The sequence below is a fragment of the Ostrea edulis genome, chromosome 3 (assembly GCF_947568905.1).
Source record: "Ostrea edulis chromosome 3, xbOstEdul1.1, whole genome shotgun sequence".
Taxonomy (NCBI): domain Eukaryota; kingdom Metazoa; phylum Mollusca; class Bivalvia; order Ostreida; family Ostreidae; genus Ostrea; species Ostrea edulis.
In genome coordinates this window covers 13,240,902-13,256,067 of record NC_079166.1, presented here as the reverse complement: position 1 = coordinate 13,256,067, position 15,166 = coordinate 13,240,902, and the positions used below count along the sequence as shown (strand labels likewise).

General features: G+C 34.9%; 1 protein-coding gene across 1 annotated transcript; it reads right to left on the bottom strand.

The window, feature by feature from the left end:
* Nucleotides 1-1,585: 1,585 nt before the first annotated feature.
* Nucleotides 1,586-14,695, bottom strand: LOC125674175 (uncharacterized). The gene is made up of 10 exons (XM_056160097.1): nucleotides 13,676-14,695; nucleotides 10,695-10,925; nucleotides 9,841-9,952; nucleotides 8,725-8,909; nucleotides 4,930-5,065; nucleotides 4,649-4,825; nucleotides 4,387-4,488; nucleotides 3,910-4,293; nucleotides 2,994-3,377; nucleotides 1,586-2,222 (listed from the first exon to the last, which is right to left on the bottom strand). The coding sequence occupies exons 1-10, from the start codon at nucleotides 13,796-13,798 to the stop codon at nucleotides 2,152-2,154; spliced, it is 1,905 nt and encodes a 634-aa protein (XP_056016072.1). The 5' UTR covers nucleotides 13,799-14,695; the 3' UTR covers nucleotides 1,586-2,151.
* Nucleotides 14,696-15,166: the final 471 nt, after the last annotated feature.

The window sequence follows — 15,166 nt, the reverse complement described above, 5'->3', positions numbered from 1 at the left end:
GAAAGTTACCCAATGATTGCAATCTGGTTTATTTTTGAAAGAGTCGATTGGTGGTGGTGGAATAATTTTAGCTCTGATAAAACAATGAAAGCGTTGATTTCCTAATTTAATTGATTTTTTTTTTTGAAAAGGGGGTGTTATGCAAGATCTTTGCACCACAGGCACTCGACGTTTTAAATATCTATAATAAAAAAAATTGCCTACAAATAATTATGTCAGTCGTTATTGGAGACATATGTAAACAAATGAATGTCTGGGTGATTTCCAATTTAATTTTTAAAATCACCCCCCCCCCCCCGGAAATCACACCCGACTCGATCAAGAAATTCTTTTTTTGTTTCCATTAACATTTTCTTAATCTCTCGTACAAATGATTTCAACTGTTCTCGATTTTGAACAGCGCCCATACTAATATAACTGTATATATAATATATGCGCAGTCTGACTGTGTTACTACCCGGAAGTTGTCATATTCACACTAAATGTAAGAATACAAAGAGAGATAACTCACGTTTTCGGATGGCACCAAAAGCACCCCCCCCCTCCCAAAGGGGAGGGGGGCATAATTCTAACAAACTTGAATCTGCACTATGTCAGGGAGCTTTCATGTAAATGTAAACTTTCCTAGCCCAAGTGAGAAGAACATTTTTGAAGATTTTTCCTATATATTTATATATAAAATTTTAATGCCCTATTGTGGCCCCATCCTACCCCTGCGAGTCATGATTTTAACAAACTTGAATCTGCACTATGTCAGGAAGCTTTCGTGTAAATCTGTACTTTTCTAGCCCAGTGGTTCTTGAGATGAAGATTTTTAAAGATTTTTCCTATATATTTGTATGTAAAACTTTAATCCCCTATTATGGCCCCATCCTACCCCTGGTTGTCATGATTTTAACAAACTTGAATCTTCATTATGGATTTCATGTAAATTTGTACTTACCTAACTTAGTGGTTCTTAAGAAGATTTTAAAAGATTTTCCGCTATATATATGTATAAAAATAATTCTCATGAGAAGCAATTCATTTTTTTTTTTTAAAATCATTGTACGATTATTAATTCAGGCCCTTCTCATAGGCAGAGGTAGAAAATTTTGAAAGGAAGGTTGAGTTTAAGACGGTGCCTTTTAGTTTAACACCGAAGGGGGGGGGGTGCAGACACTCAAATGGTAACGAAATGGTCATTTTAATTATTTAGTTAAAATTAGTTGTCATCCAAAAATCGGGTTGCAAATCGCGATTCATTTCAAAATTAAGGATTTTCTACCTCATGCATAGCTCTGATCCTTAGACGAATTTGACGCCAGTCTTTGACACTCTTGTTTGTTTTTGTTTTTAGTTCTTACAAGTTTATTGTTATTTCAGATTTCCAATATTTCGACTTGAGCATCACTGAAGAGATATTGTTTGTCGAAATGTGCATCTGGTGCATCAAAATTGGTACCGTATAAGTTTTAGATATCATAATAAAAATGGGATTTTGTTCGCGATATGAATTTCAAAGTTGAAACCTTACTGATCTTTCATGAAATAATGGCTAGGTATCATCAGAAAATTTAACCAAGGCTTGCAAAAATGACATACATTCAAGTGTGGGAAACATTTTATTATCTGCTATACAGTGTGCAGTAGTAATACAATTTAAGCATGTGAAGTAATATTATTCCATTTTCCTATTCCTGCTATTATTGCACAATTAAAGGAAAAAAACCAGAAAAGGAAATGGGACGGTAGTATAATGATAATATGTTTATGCAGCATACAGTATTTCTATTTGAAATATCACACTTTCAAAAATTCTATACTTAAATAAGCTGTAGATATTAGTACACGAATCCTACATATATACTTAAATAAGCTGTATATATTAGTACACGAATCCTACATCTGTACTTAAATAAGCTGTATATATTAGTACACGAATCCTACATCTATACTTACATAAGCTGTATATATTAGTACGCGAATCCTGCATCTCAGAAAGGAAATAAAAAAACGCAAAGCACATACAAAGCATCCAAACGAAATCTAGTCCTATAAAATGGAGACAAATATACATAAATCATATTTTCCCCACGTGAAATATTAGAATTAGAAAATGATACACAATTGTTAAATGTCTTGAATTTGTTCACATAATAATTTGGTCATTCACATCCCTGTTTCGTCTTCCGCTTCCTCGATCCCATGGTTATCCTCGCACCCTCGCGTGTGTGGTTCCACTAAAGAGATAATAGATACATAATGATACTTTGTAGATTTCAGTACAAGTTATCCTTCTCCCAGGTAATTTAAACCTGAGATCTAAATATTATCAATCATAGCTTCCATAGCCATTTTTAATGTCCAATATTCCCTTTTATGTATTTAGATCACAGAGTATTCAAATTCTAACTTAGTCACAACATGAATGAGCACGTCTGAGAAAATTGCGTCATATTGAAGTAACAAAGAAGAAATAAAATCGGGATGATTTTAAAATATGACCATAAAATGTCACTCACTTGTAAAAAAAAACACCAAGGGGTATCACATTAAACAGGGGTTAATACGTTTCACTATGAAAGCATATCTAAAAATGGTGTCGGTGTCATCATTATAACGTAATTTTTATTTCCCCAGTATATCATGAATGACCTCCCTTTGAAGTCCCGTAGAAATCCGGGTTAAAATATGTCCTCAGTACCCCTTGCTAGTCGTAAAAGGCGACTAAATGGGGGCGATCATTCAGATGAGACCTAAAACACCGAATCCCCGGCTGTGTCACAGTTGGTGTAGCACGATAAAGATCCCTCCCTGCTCAAAGGCCGTAAGCGCTGAGCACCTAATTTTGCAGCCCTTCACCGACAATGGTGACGTCTCCATATGAGTAAAAGATTCTCGAGCGGTACGTTACACAATATACATGTACATTCAACCAACCGCCCTTAAAATGCCCACCCCATATATTCCACCCTAATTTTCTTTAACATGTACCCCAGTGATATAATTACCTATTCTCTGGTGAATACGCTCACTCTTACTATTCATACATCCACGAATGAAAACTATCAAAATGGTTAGGATGAACAAAACCCCGAGAGAAGAAGCTATTCCCGCAATCACTGACTGCTTCACAGCCGATACGCCACTCGTTTTTTCTACCGCTGTCTTTGTAGGCGCCATTGTTGTGGATGATGCGGTAACAGTGGTGTTTCCTGCTGATGCTGGCTTGGTTGATGGCGGTGCTGTAGAGGACGCGTGGCTGGATAGGGACACGGACTTGGGCGATAGCGTTGATGGATTTCGAGTCGCAAAGTTTTGAATCTGCGTTATATTTGATGTTTTGATTTTGGTTAACAATTCTAAAGTACTGGTAGGTGGTGCTTTTGTAGTTCCTGAAAGTTACATGTATATCATAAACATGAGAATGAAAGGCCAAGGTGTAGTGATAGTAGATAGTAGATGAGCGGGTCATAGAATCTAATTTTAATTATATTGTATAAATCATAAACCACATATAATAAACATTTTACTACAACATAATCTGAACGCTTCGTTAGTTAGTAGGTACCATGTGCACGTTAGAGTCTATTTTCATTGCATAACAACCACAGGTGCTTGTGGACAGAACTTTCGGTACCCCCCTTCTTGTATTTTTAAATGGTCAATTCCTTGGGTATTTTGAACGTATTTTTGATAAAATATGTAACTTCAGAGTTTATATATTTCAATGGAATACACAAATCTCGCATAGAAACCGTTTTAAAAAATGTCATATTACCAATCATAATTAAAAATCATAATATATACTATGATCGGTTATATGACATTTTTAAAAACGGTTAAAGAAGGGGGTACCGGAAGTCCTGTCCACAAGCACCTGTGATAACAACTACATCGTAAGTTCAAAAGGTTAGACAGACATACTCAAGTATGTTCTTAAGTACTGTCGACGTTCTTCAGGACTGACTGCCTCTTCCACTTCTATGAACCTGCTGGTTTTTCTTTCAATGAATTCTGATGTACTTTCGATGAAAACAAGAGTTGTTATATTTAGGGTGAAATTGTTGACGTAGTTATCAGGTGGGATATAGAGAATGTCTCCGAAATCGCCTGCTGCTAGATATAAGGTGTCCCCTATGACACTACCAGCTGAGAAGTAAGAGTGAGGGGGAAAACCTGTGCATTTAATGATTATATGAGCATCCTTTCTGCTGGAGGTTGTTGATGACAGGATATGCATAGGGACTGTGATATTGTTTTGTGTACCAAAGAAAACATCAAGGACTGGCGGATCTAATGGTGGTGATGCTGGTAAATAAAGAATGAAATAAATTACATTTAAATAACGCAAATAAGGTTTGTATTTCCTCAGATTACAAATGAATAATCAGAATCACTTACTCCTACTACAGTCTATTCCGTAGAAACCGTCTCTGCACAAACAGTAGTTTATTTCCAGACATTGACCATTGCCAGAGCAATTATTCACCTCATCACATCGCACTGCAGTTATGTAAAAATTATATATACGCAATAGACACAACAAACGAGAGTTTAGTAGTTGTCTAATGCCCCGAAGAACCATATGAAGAATATTAAGCAAATTCAATAAACTTTGAATTTGAAAATTAAAAGAAGTTAATGATTAAATGTGATATCATACCTTCTGGTACAGGGGTATATACCGTGTAAAAATATTCTGATCCTGCTAATTGCAGATTCTGGACATTGCCAATCATATCTACAGGGAGAATAGCAAAAGTGTGATTTTGTCCTGGCGTGACAGGAAGTACAACTGCCTTTTCTCTGACGTCATCCAGGAGAGAGGTGTATCCAAACTCTAAACGAATGAAACATTAAAAACTTGATGTTGGGGAGAATTAAAAAGAAAAAAATAAGGGAGGTGTGAGCAAAATATGTGGATGTGTATACAAGTATAACAACCTGACTGCAACATGATGTTAACATAATCCAGCCCACTTTCATCGTCTGTGACGTCTAGATTTAAAACCAGTGATCCAGACTTGAGCATCTCCTCGTCTACAGTTAAGTTTCGGATGTAAGGTACAGTATCATCAATCTGTTAAAAGATAACTATTTTTTTGGAAAAGAAATTGAAACGTGACCGCGAAAGTATGTGAGAAAAGGAATAGCACGTGCTGAAGTAAAATGCGTTTGTAGAAATTTTGGGCCATGATTTGGTGACTTTAACACTGATACAAAATTCAGCGATTTTAAAATCCCCACTTTTTCTCTCAATAAAGTTCATTTTACAGCACATCAACAGCGGTTTCAAACCAGTCTTATCAAGTTTGTACACAACATCTCTCCTAATCAAAAACGATAAAATGTGGTTTTAAAAACATTTACATGTATTTGGTAAAAATTGAAAATGTGTTAAAATGAAATGCAAATACTTGTAATGATGAGAATGATCAAAGCTTAGAAATGAAAGAATCATTATAGAGTGATGAAAGGCGAATATAACGAACTGACAACTCCTATAAGCAATACAAAATAGAGAGCTGTACAAATACGGGCCCTTGGATATACCAGAGGTGGAATCAGGTGCCTAGGAGAGGTAAGCATCCTCTGTCGACCGGTCACATCCGCCGCGAGCCCTATATCTTGATCAGGTAAACGGGGTAAACGGATTTATTCGTAGTCAAAATCAGTGTGACAAAAACGGCCTAACAATCGGTATGAAACGCATGTAAGAAAAGAAAAACCGTCGGGTTTCGAATACCCATTAATTAGAGAAGCTAATGTGTTAAAACATCAAGTGAGGAATACAGGTTTGTGAAATACTGGTGAGGCCCACAACATTGGGCGACAGTAGACCGGTCATACGGCGTCACACGATGCATAGGATTCAAATAAGAAGGTACTGTTAATCAATATTCTTTTCGTGAATTTACATGGGTTTATCAAATGATCGCATAGAAATCTCGTATATGTGATTGCTCATACATATAATACATGTATACCGGTTAAAAATCGTCAAGGTCCATCGTGGTTGGTGCTCTCAGACACTGAGGTCTAGCAATTCCCCACGCATCTGTTTTACAGATTTATCGCACGAGTGTGTCTCTACTGTTTTGACAGAGCAACGCACTACGGTTTCAGCACCAAAGAAAGGGTTCCTCAAATACTGAAGTTAATTCTTCTATCAGAAGCTTTAAGAATTTAAACATGGTCTCATTCATCGTGAGTGTTCTTAAATGGATGCCTGTTCATGATTATTTTGTATATAGAAAACTAGTGCTTGCTTTTAAGGTTCTTAATAACATGACACCAGAATATATGAACGTTTTTACTTTTGTCAGCCAAGTTAGTTTCAGAACAACAAGAAGTAGCGATAGTGGCATTTTATATTTACCAAAAGTTCGAACTGAATATTATAAACGGTCCTTTAAGGTATCCTCCACAATTTTATGGAATCAGTTGCCCAAGTCTGTCAGAAGCTGTGGTTCTATTACATCTTTTAAATCAGCATATTTGCAGCATTATTTCTCAAATAAGTGATATATGGATATGATGTATATATATATATATATATATATATATATATATATATATATATATATATATGTACATGTTTATTTCCCCCCAGTGATATCGTGTGTGTATTTTATGTATACAATTTATATTCTGTTATCTATTTTTCTATTCTCTCATTTATCTGTCTGTGAATATGTTTTATACAAGACCACAATGTAAACTAATCATTTGTACTAATTGTGCTATCCTGTCTAAATAAAAGAATTTATTATTATTATTATTATGTAATCACCAAGGCACGCACCGTTTTGACCGTGGTTACTTCGATTCATTCGCTGAAATGCCGCTCCATCTTGATAAATCTTTTACGATATTTCTATGCGTTGATGTGCATATATCCTTCATTATGAATATCAAAACTCTTTACATTTAGTTTATGATGAAATCCAATACATTTGCTGAATAAATAAACTGCCATGTAACACCACACAATATGAGGAGGGATTTCCTTGCTCATTGCAGTTGCTTAGAAAAACAAACTAATTGAATTGTTTGTATTTTGTTAGCTCCCATAGGTCCAACAGACCTTAAATTCTTGAATAGCTGTTCGATGACGCCGTATGCGGCTTATAAATCTCTGTTTCTTACAATGTCTATGCTCCTCTATATGTCGGCAAAATGCTTGACGATTTATTGCAACTTCGATATTCAGAAGTCTTACAATATCACGGCGCCGACGCTAAGGTCTTTACGTTGGATGTTGGTATTGCCTTGCAGAATAAGCTAGATCATATATCTGTGGGAACAGACGTTTCAGCAATAAAATTCTCCAAAGGTTGATACGTGTCATCATACTAATAAACGATGAATTCGTGATCATTTGCTATGGTGATTTTGAATGCAGAATGTTAATTCCATTTATTTTTGTCCAGTACTAATTATCAGATACAGTAAATGTTGGAATATCATGACTCTCCCATACAGTATTCCGTATGCATTCGTCATAATTACATTTCTATATTGCGGAATGAAAACATAAATATTATTGAACATGTACTCCGGAAGCCTTGATACGTAATTCTGTAATGTATGATGTGATGCGAATGATGTGAATGATGATAATAACAAACTCAATTTCTTTTTGTTAGTTTGTTTGTTTACAATTTTTCACTAATATTAAGAAGTCATAAGTTGCAGGTGATGTACCAAATATTAGACCTATGCTTAGCGCTTACGACTATAGCAGGAATGTTCTTTAACGTCCGAACACCTGTCGGAAACTCCGTTTAAGATATCCGAAGGACCTGAGATTCTCACCTCTAAATGCAGAGCGTTTGGTGAAGAAGCAATCACTACCCATATTACGTCTTAGGTATTGGCCGTCATGGCACGAGCGGGGCTCGAACTTACGACCTCTCGGTTACGAAGCAAACCCTCTACCACTGAGTTACCGCGACTGATACTTAATTTCTAATAGATACAGCATTTCATAAATCGATATTAAGGACATTCCATTCCTAATTTTTGTGACTGCAATATAAATGTGTTAATCGAAGTCGGTAACAGTTATATCATTCACATGTTCAAGTACTTTCACATTAATATTTTGCATGGACTATCCCCACTCTCAAACATGTGAAATTTCGAAGAAGTTTGTTGTTACTGATTTTAATTAGCAGAAGGTATAGTTCTATTTGTAGAACACCTTTCATATGTTTCCCAATATCAAGGTAAAAACCAGATGAATTACAAGTGTTTTGTTACTGATCTTGGAAATTTAGCCTCATCAGCATATTCATAAACATTGTAAAAGCAGATTAAGTCTTATTTTGATTGTCTTTTATTTGAAGAACAAACTATATAATGTAAATATATATATGGAAGGTGAAGATAACGAACAGTGATCAATGAAAGGTGAAGATAACGAGCAGTGATCAATCTCATAACTCCTATAAGTAATACAAAATAGGTAGTTGGACAAACACGAACCCCTGGACACACCAGAGGTGGGATCAGGTGGCTAAGAGGAGGAAACATACCTGTCGATCGGTCACATCCGCCATGAGCCCTATATCTTGATCAGATAAACGGAGGTATCCGCAGTCAAAATCAGTTTGCCAAGAACGTCCCAACAATCGGCATGAAACACGTCAGACAGCATTTGACCCAATGATAGGTTGTATATAATTAAGATTTGGTTTTTCATTATTTCTATTTGTTATAAAACAGTGTACTTACAGTATTGAAGACCTCAGGTGTATCTATTGGTTCATTTTGATCAAATATAATGGCCGCTTTAGCAGTGATCTTATCCAAAGATTTGACGTCAGAACTTGGTCTGATAGAGAAAGTCACGAATCCTTGTCCTGTTGTTCCGTTGTTGGGGGGTAGAAATCCGACGGATGGATCTGATGGCGGCAATCCTGCGAGATGATTTAGTAGGAATAAAATGTGTAACCAGAACACTTACAAAGGTAAATAGCTTATTAGTATACCCATGATCTAAGGATGGGAAATGTTCATTCTAATAACCATTCTTTCTCCATCCAATTAATACGTTTAGTGCAAAGATTTGAAATATTTAAGTTGCATGACGTTTACTTTGAAAGTCATTTACGCATTGTTGACTGTGACCTTATACTGGTGATAATCTATCTAGGTGCCTTTTGCTAACCGTCATTCACGTACATGCTGAATTTGAAGTATTGTCATTTCCATAATCTCGTTTCAAACCTGATCTCTAAACTGATGATATAAAGTCCGTAAGTATATTTTCCTGGAAATATCATGCTAGATTCCATGTTTATTTAAAAATAAATTTCATTTTTGAAAATACATATGAGGGCATGATGCGCTTCATGATGGAAGTTTGCGTGGAGCGTCGCATTTTATGGATTCATGTATTTTCAGAAATGAAATATGATATTTATATTCTGCTTTCATTTCTGTTGGATTTCCCAGCTTGCCATATTTATCAAGATTCATACGCACATCAATTAATATCTGTATTATATTCATGAAGAAATTGTTATGAATATTTCCCTTTACTTTATGGTGAATTTATCATAGATATTCAAACATGACATTAGTTCGAAGTCCAATTCTAAGGCAAACAGTTGCATTTTGATCTGGGTCAGTAATAAGCACATTTTTCTCTAATTTTGTAATGCAGCGTTCCACAGCCGCAGGATGCACTCTACTCAGCATAGTTACGTCATAGCAATAATCTATAAATATCTGTTCAGATACCATTCGACCATGGAGATCAAGTATCCAACTCTTTGATGCACTGCATAAAAATGTTAAAGCTTTGAATATGAAAATAAAGAAAGTTGATTACATATATAACTGTACCTGTGCTGGCATTAATTGCTTGGAATATCCACGAAGCTTTATTGTTGACAATGTCTAATCCTCCTCTTAATGCAACAATAATCCCAAGGTCTTCTGTCATATCAATTTTTTCCTGAAAATATTCAAAATTCCCTATTAATTTTTGAAAATTGGAATAATCATTGTGATCTCTGGCACTTGTACATTGTTTTATTGCAAATAGGATTTGAAAACTGTCTTGTGTACAGCTAAAAGGATTTATATTTAGTTTAGATGAATTAAAATTAAAGTAATGAAAATGTCCAGATATATGAATCAAACATTTAAACTTTCACACGTGATATAATGTAAATTTTCCTTTGCGATCTTTGCTTTATACGAGTATAACATTAAACTGTCCAGGGACACGAACAATGTGAAATAGTCAAATTGTCGGGATGACCTGTCTCTTGTTCAGGACGACATAATTTCAACATAGAAATATTAACTAACTAAAGAAAATAGAAATGCAAAATAGCACTAAAACTAAACTACAAATCTTGAGAACAAACATAACTGCTACATATTGACGTTATCGGGTGTAATCTCGTTCTACATATTGACGTTATCGGGTGTAATCTCGTTCTACATATTGACGTTATCGGGTGTAATCTCGTTCAGAACAGACGTTGTTTTACTGCCCTCCATTGCATTCGATAATTTGATATGTATGATCAAACTTGGTTAATTTATATATAGTTTCCTATGAAAGTAAACGTGATTAGCAAGCTAAACAGAAATTGAAACTTAACTATATGTGCTACACAAATGCGGTACAAAAACACTGATGAATTCTAATTCAGCAAAATGATTGATTACACAATTTTAGTAATTACCTGTATCACCGATTGCCTGGCATTCATCTCTTTCTGATAACTTCCGAATCCAAACCCTCTCAGTCGAAACGTTCTTGAATCCAATTTTCTGTCTAGTTTCATTTCTATGAAAACCCTCTGTGCCGGTGCTGAAGCATTTGCATCATTTTCAAACTGAATTTTGTAAGTCATTTCTGTGTTGTTGGAAATAAACCTTGCTGCTCCATAACCAACTGGCCCAACTAAATCATTCTTAAAATAAACAATGATAATGATGTAACATAACGCCCTCACACAGAGTTAATGTTCGGATGTTTCAGAGTCATGATAGAGCCCAAGATCTTTATTGGTCAACAATACACCGCATGTTCCAGATTCCTGAATAGACTGTCATTAGTCGCTTCTATTGGAAAGTTTCTGAGAGAATTCGTGGAACTCCCTCTTTAATCTTATGCTTGATATGGCAACTGCAGACATACATGTAATTAAAATACATTTGAGGCATGCATAGCTGCTTGTAAATTATGAAATTAAAACTAAAGTTCTATCAATTGCTCTATGGCCGGTGAACGAATAGTGGTTTAAAGTGTTACCTCAATTGTCAGAGGAATACCTGTATCAGAGGCACATTTATTCCTTGAATATCTTGTATCTAAACTACATAATGCGGTATACATTAGCATTTTGATTTCATGTACAATGATGCAATACTCAAACCTTATTGACCGATCAATTTTTGTTAAAAAAAATTGTCTATGATTTAAAATTATATCTTTAGAAATTATATCATCTATTATTGCAAAGCATTACTTAACGACGAGACACATGATGAAGACCGACAACACCCGTAAACGTTTCGCAGAGTTTATCGGGAGAGTGTGACGTCAGTGTTGGAGATAAAACGGTGTTTGAAAAATTCTAACATTGTGTGATGAAAATTCGACATGCAACAGATATGTAAATAAAAGCAATAACAACATGCATGTCCTTTGGTACAGATTATGTTACGAACGCAACTACAAGTGTTTCTTTTAAGCTTACCCGTAGTGCATTTGGCGTAACAAAACAAATCATATCTCACTGAAACTTGTCACCCGAGAAAACCACCGTAAAAGCGAGACCCAGTCAAATGTGGTTTTCCAATTGTGGTTTTCTCGGGATGACATTTTGTAAATGCTACCTTCAGCCACATGAAATATCGATTAATATTTTGATAAACAGTTAGGATGTTGAGCGTAAAAAAATTATAATAAGGTTTTCTTTTGAAGATTTGTTTTTAAATATTGACCATTGAAACTTTGAATCTCTGCCGTACTTTCATCCTTAATCTTGGGTTATGATGAAGTTTACAATACATGCTATTTGTTTTTAAATATTGCTTTGAAATTACGGCCTTGCAGTGATCGTGAATATTTTATACATTTGTTTCATTTGCACATGATGACGCTTTCACATTTCTTTCACGGGAAAAGAAATCTATAGCTCCCTACGAATGATGTCCAAAATGTTTGGTCCCCAGTTTCTATTCCATTGCTACGACAACAATGTACCACATCATAATTAAGATATGGATATATTTTAAGAAGTACTGCTTACTCCTCCTAGGCATCTGATCCCACTTCCGGTATATCTAGGGGTCCGTGTTTGTTCAACTCTTAATTTTCTATTTTTTCTAGAAGTTACGGGATTGATCACTGTTCGTTATCTTCGCATTTTCATTGATCAAATTGCATTTTTACAAAATAGAATTATGAGAAATCTTAAAAGGACTGATTCACGATTTCCCCCAAAAATTTGTTTTTCTCTTTTAATGATTAAAATCTACTGTCTAATGTGTTTGAACGATTGCACATAAGAATAAGGTTAAATATGATCACAGAAGTTCATTTTAGAGAGTTTATTATTTATTTTGTAAACAAAGATTGCGGTATGCTATTGTTTACGAAATTTTCAAAAGAATTGGATATCGATCTAAGTTTATCATATCTTTCACATTTCAAGCATTTTTGGGGTAGAATGTGTCATCTAAAAGTCAGAATTTGCGACTAAGCAAAATCAAGATGTTTTATGCTACAGAATCAGTGTTTCACTTGTTTGTTTACGTAAAAAGACTCGAGTCTTTGTTTACATAACACAGACTTAAGGTTAAAACATTGCCTTTATTCTTGCATTCAGAAGGTCAAAATTTTGGCTGTCAACATTAAATGAGTTATATTTTTAACTAACATCAAAAATGAAAAATATCTTTATCAAAAACCGTGAACCAGTCCCTTTTAAGCTAGTTGAAAAGTTTACTCTCGTATAAACTACGGGGTATATGGCGTGAACTGTCTCGATACTTTCATTCATCAAATAAAGGGAGATAACACATTTATCCTCTTGCCACCCTGCTCGCGAGAGAAACATCACGGATTGTCGCCTAGCAAATGACACACTCTCGACCAAGCAGATTTACTGTATCATCCTGAAGTAAAATGAAAAAGTGAAGATAACATCACAAATCCTATAAAGAATACAAAGTACAAATTTAAGAGTTGAGCAAACACGGGCCCCTGGACATACCAGAGGTGGGATCATCTGCCTAGAAAAAGTAAGCTTCGCCTGTTGATCGGTCACACCCACCGTGAGCTATATACGCTGATCAGGTAAATGGAAAAATAAGTTTAAAAAGAACTACATAATAATTGGTATGTATCACGTTAGACAGCATTCTTCCTTATGATAGGTTGACTTGGAAATTAGATCATTACGAAGACAATAGAATTTGCGAAATGCTGACTTTAAGCAGTATTGTTGAACCTGGAAATTAGATTTATTTGTCAGTAGCCTGCTTTTAATGCTTCTTGTACCATTCACATGTCATTTTCTATCCCTTTGTCACAAAAGAAATACATGCTCTATGCACCTCAACTACAAATATTATCAAATATTGTTTTGATACTCCGTACAGCTGCCTCTCTGAGAGTTCTCTAATAACTACAAAGTATTCTATGAATAATTACCGGATCGTGAGAATTAACAAAATTTATTAATCCGTTTCCCAGATCTTTCAATCCGTGACATGCGTCTGAAGCAACATCCAAAACTCCTTCAACTCCACTCTCCATTGAGTCCAAAAAGGGCATCACTTTGTTCGAAACACTTTCTAAACCATCTTTGAAACGATTGAATTGGTCACTGATAGCATGACTGGTGGCTCCACAGTCTAACTATACGAAATCATACCAATGCAGTTACAGCAAGAAATAATGTTTAAACCACATTTGAAACGATTGAATTGGTTAGTGGTTAGTGGTCGCACCGTAGTCCATTTATTAGAAACAATGATATGGTTTTGCTTTCCGACATAATAAAAGCTCAATACAATTTATTAAGGGCGGCCACAATTGTAGTCAACGAGATGGTTTATTCTTTTTAAACCACAGTAAATAAAATTGTCTACGATCATACTCCTTCCACTAAACCAACAAAATGCGTACTTGAAATAGTATAATGATAATGTCTCCATTCACTGTAAATATTCTAATTTCACATGATGGACATAGTTAAGGATAGGCAGGACAGATGACGTGATTGGTATATGTTACATTAGAAATCGCGTCATCATAGTGGCTGTCGTTGCATTTCTAACTATTAAATCTGTTGACTTACGTCACTTCCGGTAGTAGATTATGACGTTATACCTGTTTGTACGTTGTGATGCCCTAGTTGTAATGCTCTCAAAGCCGATCAAATGATGAAATCCCTGAGACGTTACTTTAGGGATTTTCTTCTATTTTTATCGAATTTTCATACGAATTTGAAGAAATAATATTCAGAATTTTGATTGGTATATTTCTTTGGAATTGTTAAATATTGAAAATCCTTTAATGTACAATTCAAGTGATTACAGTACAGCGTTAAATGTCACCGTAGTTTGCATTCCAATGACGTATCAAGTTCATAAAAATGTTATTTAGACGTGTTTTGAAAATAATTCGTTGATATGTTTCCTAATGATATCAGATAAATGTGTGTAATTGTAAAAATTGTGAAAACGGGGGTTTACGTAGTATATTTTCACGTATCATTGATTATATTTTTTTTAACAATTAAGTGTGTGTGAATTTCAGAGAACGTTTAATAGGACTTTTGGATAAGAGTTCACAGGTTTTCAGGAAAGGTGACTTCAATATCTATTTCTCCCTTTAATTACAAGATATGTCCCATTATTTGACCGTGTTTGTTTTAAATGTCCCCTGAGGTACGCGTTTACCAAGCAGAATGAAAATTCATGTCAGTGTCCTGCATATCTTTAATGGAAATTCTTCATTGTCTATTGGAGCCAAAATTTCCGAGCCTTTTCTATTTATTATTATTTATTTAAATTTATTTTCCACGTCACTGTCCTGCACATCTTTAATGGAAATTCTTCATTGTCCATTTGAGCAAAAATTTCCGAGCTATTTCATTTTGTTTCAGTTAAAAAAAACACGAAAAGAAAACAAACTTTC